The sequence below is a fragment of the Protomyctophum bolini genome (genome assembly GCF_963924005.1).
Source record: "Protomyctophum bolini genome assembly, chromosome: 1".
NCBI lineage: Eukaryota > Metazoa > Chordata > Actinopteri > Myctophiformes > Myctophidae > Protomyctophum > Protomyctophum bolini.
This window is the reverse complement of record NC_137862.1, coordinates 25,133,966-25,148,083: the sequence shown is the minus strand read 5'-3', so window position 1 is coordinate 25,148,083 and position 14,118 is coordinate 25,133,966. Positions and strand designations below refer to the sequence as shown.

General features: G+C 41.3%; 1 protein-coding gene across 1 annotated transcript; it reads right to left on the bottom strand.

Moving 5' to 3' along the window:
• Positions 1 to 5,622: 5,622 nt before the first annotated feature.
• On the bottom strand, positions 5,623 to 12,930 carry arl14ep (ADP-ribosylation factor-like 14 effector protein). Its single transcript, XM_080765826.1, has 5 exons — positions 12,776 to 12,930; positions 9,842 to 10,034; positions 8,950 to 9,084; positions 7,037 to 7,080; positions 5,623 to 6,647 (listed from the first exon to the last, which is right to left on the bottom strand). Exons 1-5 carry the CDS (start codon positions 12,844 to 12,846, stop codon positions 6,419 to 6,421), a joined length of 672 nt encoding a protein of 223 aa, XP_080621952.1. The 5' UTR covers positions 12,847 to 12,930; the 3' UTR covers positions 5,623 to 6,418.
• Between the last annotated feature and the right edge of the window lie 1,188 nt (positions 12,931 to 14,118).

Here is a 14,118-nt window from a genome sequence, read left to right as displayed (position 1 = left end):
GAACGCAGCGTGCAATTTACGTGAAATGTTTCATGCACTTTCCTACTAGGCTGAGGAATAAATCCCACCCTTTTCACATTGGCCTCCAACAGGTGGACTTTTGCAAAACACATTCAATTGCCATCAAATAGCACCCTTTTCACATTGGCCTGTTATAGCGCCAACAGGAGGCCACAATAACCTGACCTGGCCTGGTAGACACCTGTGCCCCGAGGGGCACATTTTCTAGTCGTTGACTAAAATCCACATGAACATAATACATAGTATACAAAAAGTAAAACACAAAAAAGCACAAGAGAGTATTTCCATCGTGGTTTGATGCCAGGAAGTGGGATCCCTGTAAGAGGATATCTTTGGATTCAAATCGAATTCTATAAACTGTAGGTGGAGAGAGCGGGAAAGCACTTATCTGAACACTCATTCTTAATACATCCTCTCATTGGATTACCTTCTAGGTGGTTAAATGATACGGAAATTAATCACTTTCACACCCTATTTTGGGCATGTTGCCGCAACCTTAGTCAGAAATAGCAAAAGTAGCAATGCACAAGCAAAGCACCCAATACTAATGTAGACTGAGTATATTTCAATAGAACTTAATTGGCTTAACCGTTTGCTGGGGACCTCCTGGAGAACCACTGTGCTATCAGATATTCTGTTCACATGCATGTTTTCCACAAACTTTCCTTCTCAGTGTGGGGGAGAAAATATTTTTGGCTAGTTCATCTAATCCTTCCACTCTCCATGTCTCCTGCATCACTTTCCACATCAGACCGGCTCGGCGGCTCCTCTTTGTGTGTGTGTGCGTGTGTGTGTGTGTGCATGTGTGCGTGTGTGTGTGTGTGTGTGCGTGTGTATACGCGCACGCGTGCGGTGTATGTTGGAGGATAACAACCTTGGGCCATTGTCCTTTGCTTATCTGTGGGGGAATTGAGAAGACCTTTTCATTTACATTTAAACAGGTAAAAGAAATGGGACCGTGTCAAGGCTGTGGAGATTAAAAGATTTATGTTGTTGCAGCTGGCCCTATTTAAGTGGTGCAATGAGGAAAAATCCATTGGGAATTAAAGTTGTTTGCCAAGAAGAAGAGAGGAGACTTGGAAATGTACTCCTAAACCGGGCAGAGTGCTACAGGTGCATTGTAACTGTATAATGTGTATACCGTATGCTGTAGTCCCCTGTAGGCCTGTCACAATTATTACATAATCGCCTAAACGCAATTATTATTACCGACACAAGCCTACAATAGCGATGCAATGAAATTTGCGTTTGTTTGTGTGTGTTGACTCACCCCTCCGCAAGGCAAAAACAGACTCTGTCGAGGCCTTGAAGCACAAGGGTTGTAATGACCCCTCATGGCCTCATTCCTGTCCTGGTGTATGTGCGTGCGTGTGCGTTTGACACATGTGACCCCATCTGCAAGGGTCAATAGGTCGTGCTACAGACAGACATTCCGTGCTCAGAAAGACAGACAGACATACATACACAGACATACACACACGCCTGTTCTTGGGAGCGGCTAGCACTGCTCAAAAATATAATAGCTAAGTATTCTGCAAGATGTTAACCCCTTAAACCCCATACATTGTTGAGTGGAGTCCCTCATGGCTTCTGTTTTGGCTCTAGATTGAATGTCTTTGCTTAAAATAGCTGATCAACAAGCTGTTAACGTTTCCCCACAATATGGATGCTGGGGTTTAAGTGGTTCATGTTTTAAAATAGCCGTTTAAAGGCATTACAATATTATATTTCTTGCAATAGAGTGATCTCTCTCAGCTCCTATTTTTGCATTGGATTTTTGCCTCCTAAGGAACCCTATAGGGCTATCTGCCTTTTTGCGTGTAATAATGTATTAACATATACTGCAGATATGTAGATGTATGAAACTGGTTTAAAACAGAACGTGTCACAGTGCATTGTTTTGTGAGCTTGTAGATCGGCAAATCTTAAGGTAAGACATTAGTGTAGCAGAGCGAAAGTAATCTTTCCAGTGATAATATTATACTTGATATTGATCCAAAATGCCGCAGCTCGCTTGGTCTTCAACCAGCCAAAATTCTCACATGTCTCCCCCCTGCTCCGCTCCCTCCACTGGCTCCCGGTCGCTGCCCGCACAGAATACAAAACTCTGATGCTGGCATTCAAAGCAACCAAAGGTATGGCTCCCCCATATCTTGCAAGTATGATCGAACCCTACAAACCCTCCCGCTCACTCAGATCAGCCAACGCAGGGAAGCTGGAAGTACCCTCACTAAAAACGCCGGGACAACGCTCCACACGTCCCAAACTCTTCTCCCTTCTGGCTCCAAAACTGTGGAATGCACTTCCCATTGCAGTCAGAACTGCAGCATCACTCCCAATCTTCCGCCGTAGTTTGAAAACCCACCTATTCAAACTCCATCATGGCCCATAGCACTTACCCCACCCCCTTAGATAGCAATTCTGTAGACTTAGATAGCATTTGATACAGACTTATAGCATGTTATGTAAACAGCATAAGTGCATTGTATGTAGTCATAGCACGTCATAGTACATAATGTATATCATAGTAGTATAGATGTATAGCTTATTTCATTATAGATATTCCACTGTTACTTTCTTAGCTTACGCATGTTTCATGATAAATGTTTTTATGTGATGTATTCCCCATGCTGTTTGTTCTTGCTTAATGTAAGTCGCTCTGGATTAAGAGCGTCTGCTAAATGCCTAAATTGTAAATTGTAAATTGATATACAGTAATATGACAATGTACACAGGAATAGCTTGTTGCTGGAAAACGTAGCATATACCGTACAGTGCACTGCACACACACACACACACACACACACACACACACACACACACACACCCAGCAACAGCATACAATAGCGTTTTGATCCGTAAAAGCAGTCTACAGAAACTATACATAGCAGCAGTACGTATAGCTACTATTTTTAGCAGATCTGAGAGAGACTTCCAGTCCATGGGGGATGATGCATGCAGCAGAACAGAAGGATTTGTGTTAGTGTTCCAAGAAAGGACGTCCGTCAGAACCAAGGATAGATACTGTACGCTAACGCTGCTGCTCCTCCTTCACTCACTGCATGCCATCTTTGTATGACATTCCTTCACATGTTCCTATTCTACCAACACACTTACAGTATTAATTATGATGGCGTCAGTGCATGCTAATGAGTTCAAGTCCGTTGCTCTCCCCAGGTTGGCGGAGGGTGTGTAGATCCCAGGATCACATTGGATAATTGACACAGGGGTGACAAATGGGTTACAAAATCGTGGGATAAAAAAATAATAATAATAATAACAATGTAACTCTTGAGAACGTAAAATGAAACCAAATGGACTTGTAACTGTTAAAGGTTCTATAAGGTTACAAACTAATTTAGCTGGGGACCACCTGGAACCCTCAAGGACCACCCGGACCACTGGTTGAAAACCACTGCATTATAATTAAGACACTGTCCATGTTAGGGACTCAATGAGCATAAGCATTTAAACGGGTCTACTGACAATGACTGGGCCCTTATGAACTAATTAGACATTCACAGCCATACTATAATACCTTGTAGATACAGACTGTTGAGGGAGCTGTTTTTCCTTTATTTCTTTGGACGATGGGTTCTCAGATTGGTTGTCTTGTGACTATGCTATGTGAAGTGAAAACTACCCCCCCTTGTGGTACAGCTGCGGTACTGCACACGGCTGAGGATGCAGCCAGTTGTCATGGCAGCAGTGCTGGCAGCAGCACTGGCAGCGGGGATGCTGAGGAGAGTGGAGCTGCATCTGCATCTGTACTATGCAGAACAGACGCCTTGGGACCATCAACTTATAGACAACCTTATAGATAGGCAGTGTTGGAAATAGTACTCAAATGTTTTACTTAAGTAAAAGTATCAATACTGCACAGTAGAAATACAAGTAAAAGTCCGGAATTCAAAAAGTATTGGCATGAACATGTCCTTAAAGTATACCGAAAAGTGAAAGTACTCATTGTGCAGAATGTCCCATTTCAGGCATTCAAATATAAAGGAAGTGGAAGTATGATCATGCTATATGTGTACAATATATTGACACCTTTGTACCTTGTCCTTGTAGCCGTTGTACACAAACACACTTCTGTCACTCATTTCTTCATGAAAATAAATCTGCTGATCATTGTAAGTAATTTGCATATTTTGGACATTTTTATTTGCACATGATTGATAAGGCTATAAAATATTTCACTTTAATTTCATAAAGAGGACAATGGGTCCCTGACTGGGCTGAAACCTTGTCCAAATTTGGAGTCATACGTCATACATTTATAGCCATTTCAAACATGATATATGATAGTACTTGTCAGTTTGCACTGAAATTCGTACATTGAGATTGTTGGATTTGTTTTTAATTGACTTGGTATTTTTACGGACATCTAATACGGATTCCTCCTGAGCATCTCCCAGGGAGGAGCTCGCTGCACGTCTGAGAAGACCAAGGACCAGATGGGGGGGATTATATCTCTCAGAAGAAGATATGTAACCCACATCCTCCATCATTGGTGCTGAGCCTAACTGTTAGAACAGACAGCAGGGGCTCGCAATTCACTTTAAGATGCTCCAAAAAACGTTAAGCAACACAGCAGCAGGCAAAAATAATACGACGTTGTGACCATGTGGTCTTTGTCAAGTATAAATGAGATGACGGGAAATAACGTCATTTTATACACATGCACTTGCAGTGTGGACAAATTGAGAGATCAGCCCCATCTGGTCATCCGGGGTGTTACTGATAATTATAGGCCTACATGATTATTCCTTCATTAACAAACACACAAATGATTTGATTATAAATCTCCACACCCGGGATCATCCAGTAGGAAGCTGCTAATGTTGCTCTGGAAAGGGAAGTCGAATTCAGATAAGCGTTGAAGATGGATGGATGGAACTTTTCTTTATTGTGACTTTTTCTTGTATGATGTAAAACACAAACATATATATATATATATATATATATATATATATACCAACATCACTGTCAAGAAGACTCCTTGTAACTCCATATTTCAACTTCCTATGTTTTTGATTAGTTTGGAAATTAATCATACAATCGTGAGGCATTGTGAGCTTGTAGATCGGACATTTTCACACTTTTTAAATCCTAACACATCATACAATAGCTCAAACTTTTAGCTCGAAAACCAAAAGAGAAATGTGTTGTCTCCCGGGGACCCAAACTAGTGAAAAGAGATGATCTACTACAAGATTACAACACGTCTCACACAGCACGCTGTGAGCTTCTAGATTTACTATTTTCAGTTGGGTATTTATTCTCCCTAATTTATGGAATTTATTTAATAATTCATTCATGAAATTCTGATGAAAACCTGTTTTAATTAGTATTTCATCAATATTTTCATCTTTTGAAATAATTAAGAACAAATAATTGATATTTATTGACGCACAAATGGGCCGCGACCCAAACAGTGCAGTAATGACTGATGTCACAGGCTGGTCACATGATGGAAGTCCCATATCCACATTGAAGCCACGTCCTTCCCATAGAGCTCAAGATCCATAATAATATTATCCCATTTTCCACTTATTTTCCAATAAATAAAAATACTCCAAAATTTCATTTTAAGAAAGGTGTTTATTTTACACAAGAACTGGGCACAATGTTTTACCTTAAAAGGGTAGGATAAGTGATATTTGTTCAAATAGCTTTATATTCTGATAGTAGTACTCATTGATACAGCAACAAGTATCCATACTGTATTTCTCCAGTTCTTTCTTAAACATAAAATACATTTCCACGATGGCCGAGATACTAATTGTATCCAATCAGGAGAGATAACCAATACAGGATAAACAAGTGAAGTGATGACAAAGAAATGGGCAGACAACATTACAACACTATAAAATTGAAGCTGATACATGGGCACACTCTCCTGATTGATGGAAGATTTGCCACCTACCTGAAAATGATTTTTCTTTTTATAAAAGCTGGAGAGTCAGGCAAACCACTGTTACCGGACAAACACTATTTAACCAAAGATATCACATACCCCTAACTCTGTAGGCCTACAGGCACATAATCATAAATGTCAGAAAACATTAAAACAAAACAAAAAAGGCAGCTAGACAACAACGGGAGGCATACTGCAGGTCCGACGGAGCATTGGTTCGAAGGAGCATTGGTCCGAGGTGCGTTGGGGGTCGGGAGAGGGTTGGGGTTTGTTTTAGGTTAGGGTGAGGGTTTGAGGTAGGTTGTCGTTCGGACCAATGCTCCGTCGAACCAAACACATGAACCCGACAACAACAAGGTCTTGAAGCCAGGAGATCTCATAGCCTATATAGACAATACATTATATATTTCAAAGAACTGAAACAAAATGTTTTAAGAAAATACAAAACCCTGCATTTTCTTCCCATCCGAAACGACCTTAACATGTGAATTTGTTACGAATGATCTCTCCCCCCTCCACCTCCACCTGCTCGTAAAGCCACTTGCGGTCGCAGCGGCACTCGACGCCACACTTGCGCGAGCCACAATCGGGGCAGGGGTAGAAGCAGCCCATACAGTCCACGTCCAGACAGTCACACAGGTCCTTACCGCTGGTGATCAGCCGGCCCTTTGTGTCATACACTTTGCTCTTGTTTGCGATGGTCTGTCTGCATGTAGTGAAAGGGAAAATAGTGTATTTAGCTTAAACTAGGATTACAAATTGAAGTTGCCGATTAATTGTCACACAAATAATTGCTAATTGTGTTTTGTGCATTGAACAGTGGAACGTTACAATTTCTATTTCTTGTTTGCGTTCTAGGCTTCGTAATCACAAATTGCACAGGGCAGATATGACAAATAACTTACCGGTAAATATGCAAAGAAAGGACTGACACAATCTTTTTTTCTTCTTTCCAAAACATTTACAAAATAGCGGAAATAGAACTTTGATCTTCAAGCTTACAACACACCACAGAGAAATATATAATCAACCCTTGGCACAAAAAGGTCAGAGAACCACTGGTTTAAAAAATCCCATCCCAACCCAGAGACTCACCTGTCATTGGGGATCTTTGCTCCCCGTCCTCCACCTCGGCCCCCCTGAGGCAAAAACATTCAAACACGTTGTGGTGAGGTTTAGTCGTAAACCGTCTGCAACTCTGCAACCTTTTTTTAGTTTCTCTAGAGATTTGTTTTTCTTTAGCTTTTCTGCCTTTATTGATAGTATCAAGTGACGATAGACAGTAAAGAGGGAGAGACATGCAGCAAAGGTCGTCAGGAACGGGACTCGAACACGTGATGCGCCGTCAGGCCAAAGCCTATATGTGGCATGCGCTCCCCAACTCTGCAACCTTCATCCAAAGAATTTCAACAGGGGTCTTCGTCGTTTCTCAGGCCAAGGATCCCTTAGCTAAGAGAGATGAAGGAGAGACATCCCCAGTGGTGTAGTCTACCGTTAAACGCTATATGTAGTATGCCGTGCCGAAGTTTAGGGAGGAAAAAAAGAAAACAAATGTCTGCTAATCCTTTCATGCATTGACCACACACAAATATGGGAACTGCCCATAGATCTGAAGTCCCGTTAGTCCGAACACGCTGATTGGAGAATATTATATTCTCTGTTCATAATTTCATATACAAATCCCTTATTTTTCATTTTAACATGTTGCTCTCACAATGTTCCTAAACTCCATAATGCTTGCTTTGGAGAGGCACAGCTGTGTGCATAACTCACAAAGTGCACACTCCCCTGCTTTCCCCAAGGTCTCGACACTGCTATATCTTGCTACATTCATCAATGGGCCAGTGAACGCAACTGGTTTCAACCAGTTGTTGCCCAGTATCTCAGAACTTGTCATGTCAGGACACGCCCTATCTGCTGATTCTGCGCCTTTATATACTCACAAATGTCCATTTTGTCTTCATGTCTGTTCGACCTCTCTTTACATTCAGAGAGAGATCTCAAAATGTTATCACTTGTACACATTTTAATTACTTTATAATAAATTGAACACCACAGACTAGACTTGTCAGCTTTGACTCTATTTCTCATCTTGTGCTTGAAACCTCTGCGAACAATGCATTAAGATTGGCGAACATGCACTGCTCCCATGCTTGCGGTTACGTTTAGGTTAGGGTTAGAGATGGGGATAGTAATTTCGGAACAATGAACCTTCTGACTAATGACACGGCACCGCAAATATAGCCTATACGTGCAGCCTATGTGGCGCAAGGAATAATTATGGTATACTGTACTGAAAAACCTAGGCTACAGCACTGAACACCCCCACTACATATTGTTTTATGTTAATGTGCATTTTCAGATATTGAATTACTTAAATTAAAACCCCAAAGGTAAACTTGACCTTTGGCTCGGTACTTGGTCTGCTCTTTTTTCCATGTACACCAAACCCACTGTTGAAGACCCCTGCATTACAACTCCCCATTCACACACAGATGGTGGAGGTAGTCATGCAATGCACCAATGTGCTCATCGGGAGCAGTTAGTGGTTCAGTGCCTTGCTCAAAGACATGAGCGGGAGCTGGGGATCGAACCTGAAACCTTTCCGTTACAAAATGACTGCTCTAAGCCACTCTTAAAACATCAAGCTGCATTTCGACATCCTGACTTTCAGTACTTGTACTGTTATAATAATCATCCTGTTAGAACGGCTTGTCCAATTCAAAGTTGTTGAACTTAAGATAGTAGTCTTTTTTCTTTTTAGCTTAATTAAAAGTGCATATAAAGTGAATTTATTGTCCAATTAGTAATTATCTTTTCATGGGAATACTTACAAAATATATATACCGGTATATGTTTTTCTTAGTGAAAAGTAATCAAATACCAAGTGAAAAACAGACTGTGGGAAGTTTCCAGTCAGCTACAGAGGTGTGTGTGTATTGAACAATGTCCAACAGTGTGGGATACTGGGCAATTATTAATCAATCACGTTATTATTAATAACTCACCCTCACCCCCCCTCGTTTCTCCCTGCGTTGTCCCGCAGCCTCACGTGCCTTGTCTTTGTCCGCTTGTGTCCCGAATTTGCTGGGAGGGTTGGCATCCTTGGGTGCAACCCCTCGTTTCCGGAGTTCAATGTGAGTCTGTCAAAGAGGTAACATGATAGCATGACTACACACACAAGCATAGCCAATAAATAAACAGTACTCACTATGAAGTGTGTGAGTGTATGTGTGCACTGGTTCTTAACCCATTAAGACGTAGGCCTGTCACAATTACCGTGCTACATAATAGCAATTATGAGGTAATCGCAATTAATTTTGTAGGTTGGATAGCAAGGATGTAAGACGTGTCCTTGTACAGCTCTGCTTGAATGTGACTTAAAACCTGTTTATTTGCACTATTTAGCATCCGTGGTCGATATCAATGTATGCATTTGGCCGCAGATTCCCAATCTGAATTTTTTTTTGTGCCAGGGACTACCAGAAGAGGAGATTTGTGTTCAAAATTCTAAATGATTCAAATGGGGTTACTGCGGGGCCAGGGTCCAGGGACCCCCAGGGGTCGTCGATGGTTTGAGAAACACTAATAGAGTACATTCTGATTGATTGATTGATTACATTATCAACAGTTAAATACAAGTTCTGCTAAGCGGATTTAAAACCCAAGAAAGCTTAACCCATTTTGGGCAGGAACACCTTTTGGTGTTTATCTAAGCATTATGTTATACTTTAGCTATTGAAAAATAGCAGATCTACAAGCTCATAGCACGCCACCAAGTGGCGCGCTACGAGCTTGTAGGTCTGCTATTTTTGACTTTTTTTCGACGTCAGGCCTAAATAAGTTAATGGCTAGTTTCCTTTGGGGCCCTTCATATTTAATTCACCGGCAGCAACAAACCTTTGATGAATCATTCCAGGAGAATATAGTGGGCACCGCATCCTCCTTCAGAAACTGTTTTCCGTTGTAGTCCCGGAAGCAGTCGGAACGGAAATGCTCGGAGCACAGGCACGTGTTGGTGGTCGGGACCAGGTCCTTCATGCCCAGACTATTCACCCATTGGGTGGAAAGTTGAGGTTTGCTGAGGGGGAACCTGGGTGGAAGAGAAGCGACCAGTGTCAAAGACACAGTGAAATGTCTTTTTTTGGGCATTATATTTTTGTAGAGTCAGTCTGAAACGGCAGGATGTGTGTTTCTGAACCAATCATCCAGTCACATCCCTTCAGGCCATGGGACATTAGCATCCACGATTTGTTTAGTGAGAGACTGAGGCAGACAGCAATAGCTCACAGTGTGTGCTAACGTGGCTTATTTCTAACCTATAATGTTTTCAGATACATATTTTAGTCACCTCTTCACCAAAAACTGGACTATATAGGCCTAAAGCTCGCAGAAGAGAAGAGAACCAGCAACCGGAGTGCACTCATATCACATTTCTCTGTACCGTAACCTGATTTTGATTGATTGAATACTTTATTAGCAGTTTGGAAAGAAAAGGCACATGAAATTACACTTCAATACAAGGTCTGCTATGATGAATTTAAACCCATGAAAGCCTATGGCTTGTTTCCATTGGGGTCCTTATGTACTCAATTCATTGAAACATAATGATAGATATTGATTCTAAAAGTTTCTGGGATTTCTGGGATTTTCACTCATTTTTCTGGGATTTTTCTGGGAGTTTCTGGGATTTTCACTCATTCAATTCACATGAGATTATTATAATACTGAACTAAATGTAGAGCAGAATAATATAATTATCGTGAAATTAAGATCATGTAATTGAAACCAAAACATCTTTTCACATCACAGAATCTTCTTAACCCGTTTAGACAAAAGCTACAATCCGTAACTTTTATGTCCTCTACCACTCAGTATCATCATACCAATCAGATATTCGATTCTGAGCCATTAAAACAGATTTAGTGATCGAGCTTGCAGATCAGCCATTTTCAATGAAAAGATTTAACTTAAAAAAGCTTATTAAAATAGCCAATATATACCCTGGTGAGGTGCAGATCAGCTATTTGCAGTTGCTAAGTGTAATAAGTTAGCCCAGGTTCTTGACTCTCGTATTCATACGAGAGTTCAGGCGTAACTGCACCCTGTTTTTTTCGCTCGCTACATTTACAAAAAATCTGTAAATATAAACATTCGGAATTCAAATATAAAGTACTCACAATTTGTCCCACGGGTGTTAGTTAGTTGCTGCTCCAGCGATTAGAATTGCTGCATCCCGCGTTGTTTAATAAAAAGCATTTCTATCCGAGCTGTTATTTTGCCATTGGCTTTCAACTACGCGCCCCTATCGGTCGGGAGGAGGGTGGCACTCGGTGTGTTCGATATAGGTACACTGACCGCCCTGCCAATACAGACTAATAGGCGAGTGCGCTCCCGGTGTGCAACTGTGGATTTCCCAAACGAACCCCGTTTGAAAAAAGTAGCCGGGGCGCTCGGACAAAAATGCTTTTTATTAAACAACGCGGGATGCAGCAATTCTAATCGTTGGAGCAGCAACTAACAAACACCCGTGGGACAAATTGTGAGTACTTTATATTTGAATTCCGAATGTTTATATATACGGATTTTTTGTAAATGTAGCGAGCGCAAAAAACAGGGTGCAGTTACGTCATGACTGTCATGATAATCATCATGGCAGTCATGTTTCAGGGCTAGTAATAAGTGTTCTTGAATCATAGCCTTAGTGTAAGGCTATGTAAACGTTACATTACAGTTACCTTCTTAACAACTGATATCTGATATCTTATACATGTAATTGCTTAGCAAAAAATCTGCAGAAATATTTCATGCCCCATGTTTATTTTACAACTGCTGGTGGGTGCTCAAATGTTGACAATGGCTACAGTAATGTATTACCCACATGGTAGGCTATTAGCCTACCATGTGTTATCATAGGCAAATGGGCAATCAAATACATTACTGTAGCCTACATTGTCAACATTTGAGCACCCACCAGCAGTTGTAAAATAAACATGGGGCATGAAAGATTTCTGCAGATTTTTTGCTAAGCAATTACATGTATAAGATATCAGATATCAGTTGTTGACTGTAGCCTTGAAAGTGGGGCAGTAGCTGTCAAAATCATCTTTCCATTCTGTGTGTGAGTGTGTTCATAATATCCCCGATTTTGCGAGATAAAGCTCTCTTTCTAATAGCTGTACGTTTGTTGAGCGTAAGCCTCGTCTTGCCATTAGTTTTCCATTCAATCTTTAGTCGGCAAATGAGTAATTTTACAAACGCAAAGCGTGGACACTTGTACACCGAGTTTGTGCTTAAAATGTACTGTAATTCTACAAACTGTTAATAAATATTTCAATCAATCAATCAATCAAAACCGTTCAGCTCTGGTTCAGTTTGCCCCACAACGCGGCGAGGGGGCGGAGATCAGAGATCTATGACGTCGTTGCTGGAAACTATATGTTTTTTTCCCCTTTTTACCTCCTCTATGATGATATATGTTCATGTCTCTAAGGGCGCGTTCGGAAATAACGCACTGTGCAATGCAAACTAATAGGCGTGTGCGCTCCCGGTGCGCATTTCCAAACGAATTGAACATGGTGGACCCTATTGTAAACAAGTGACAATTGTAATGCTTTATTTTATGGTGTCGTCCACAGTTAACAGTTTTGTATTGAGTTGTGCTTGAAATGTACTGTAATTCTCCAAACTGTTAATACATACTTCAATCAATCAGATCGGTTATTAAAATAGATGTTTGATTCATTAAAATAAGTCCCAGGTAAGCTTTAATTTAAGCCATTGCAGCGGTTCCATCGTCCATGTATTTATTTCACACTCCGGATAAAAACTCACCTGTAGAATCTGATCTCAGAACCCTTGACGAACTTGTTGGAGCATCCATATGCTGCACAGATCACAGGCATGGTGGGTTTTATTACTTTAACTCTTCAAAATAGCCTTTAAACAAAAAACTGACGGACTGAGAAAGAAGAGCCAGCAAAACATGGAGGCATGGTGCAGCAGCAGTTTCCGGTGAGGATGCTGATTAGACTGCCCTCTAGCGGCACGTAATGCACATGGCCATGATTTAATTTTGGAGAATAATTGTGCAATAATAACTGTCTCTGAATATTGTACAGATGGAACTGGAAATGGTCTACAGGCCTAAATGGACAATGCTTTGCTTGTTCTTAATATTTCTCAAACGAGCCTTCACTTTCCTGCAGGTAATTCTCTGGGGAGGGTGTTTTGGAACCAAAAACATATTCAACGTTTCTTTACCTATAGGTTAAGTGCTCTGGAAATATCCTCTTTGACTCTAATGAAACTGCGGGTGCTACCCCCATCTAATAGGCACCTGGCTACTTGGCTTTGCGTTGGTGCATCTATCCAAATGCAGTAGCTGTCTGCATTAATACTGTACTATTGTCAGAGTTGCTTGCTACACTATACTAACTGCATCTGCAACACTGTGGTCAGGTCAACCTGTCTGTCGTTGCCGTGGTCGGCGCGTCTAGCGCGCTGTATGACAGACAAACAAGCATTTATGCTTTAAGCTTTTCACTAACCCATTCACTGGGGGGCTGGGGCTATTCAGAATTCAGATAAAATAATTGAATTCCCTTTGTCGCTCAAATACCGGCTGAAATGGATTTCTCAGCGGTGCCTGAGAGAAAGTACTCTAATCTAATTCATAGTCTACTGCATGGCTGTTTGATTGCAAACTGTTTTGTGGCATCTGCGCCCGCACTCTTCACAGTGATTGCCCTGCGTTCTACAATTACGCGCGACATGCCTGCCTACCAGACATACAAAACACCTGCCTTGTTTCCTCAGTGTTTCTCTTCTTAGTTCAACAGTCAGTTCAGTACAGTTCTTGGATTTATGATTACCATTACAGAATATGCATTTTTAATCATCTCTGAAACTCGCAGCATGGAATGCAGCTGTCGAGGCAGCGCCGCCGCTGTAGGTTTTCCTTTTTTCCGTTCCGTTCCCAGTTGCGCTCTGAGCGCTCTCTTGATTCTCTCTCTGGGGAGTCATGCGTTCCTTGCGTAAGATTGGCCGTTCTCTCACGGCTCTCCACTCCTTTTTGTACAAATGACATTAGGTTTGTTATACACTGAACGTATTGTTCTTTCCATCACCATCCTCATCACCGCCAGTTTGACCAGTGAAAAATACGAAAAATATAC

What these genes read in the sequence shown, in the direction of transcription:
- arl14ep (XM_080765826.1), bottom strand. Translation starts at nt 12,846, where the DNA reads ATGCCTGTGATCTGTGCAGCATATGGATGCTCCAACAAGTTCGTCAAG. An exon ending in AGAAACGAGGGGGGGTGAGG is followed by an intron (nt 7,081 to 8,949) that starts GTGAGTTATTAA and finishes TTTTTGCCTCAG; the next exon opens with GGGGGCCGAGGTGGAGGACG. An exon ending in GCAAAGATCCCCAATGACAG is followed by an intron (nt 6,648 to 7,036) that starts GTGAGTCTCTGG and finishes CACTACATGCAG; the next exon opens with ACAGACCATCGCAAACAAGA.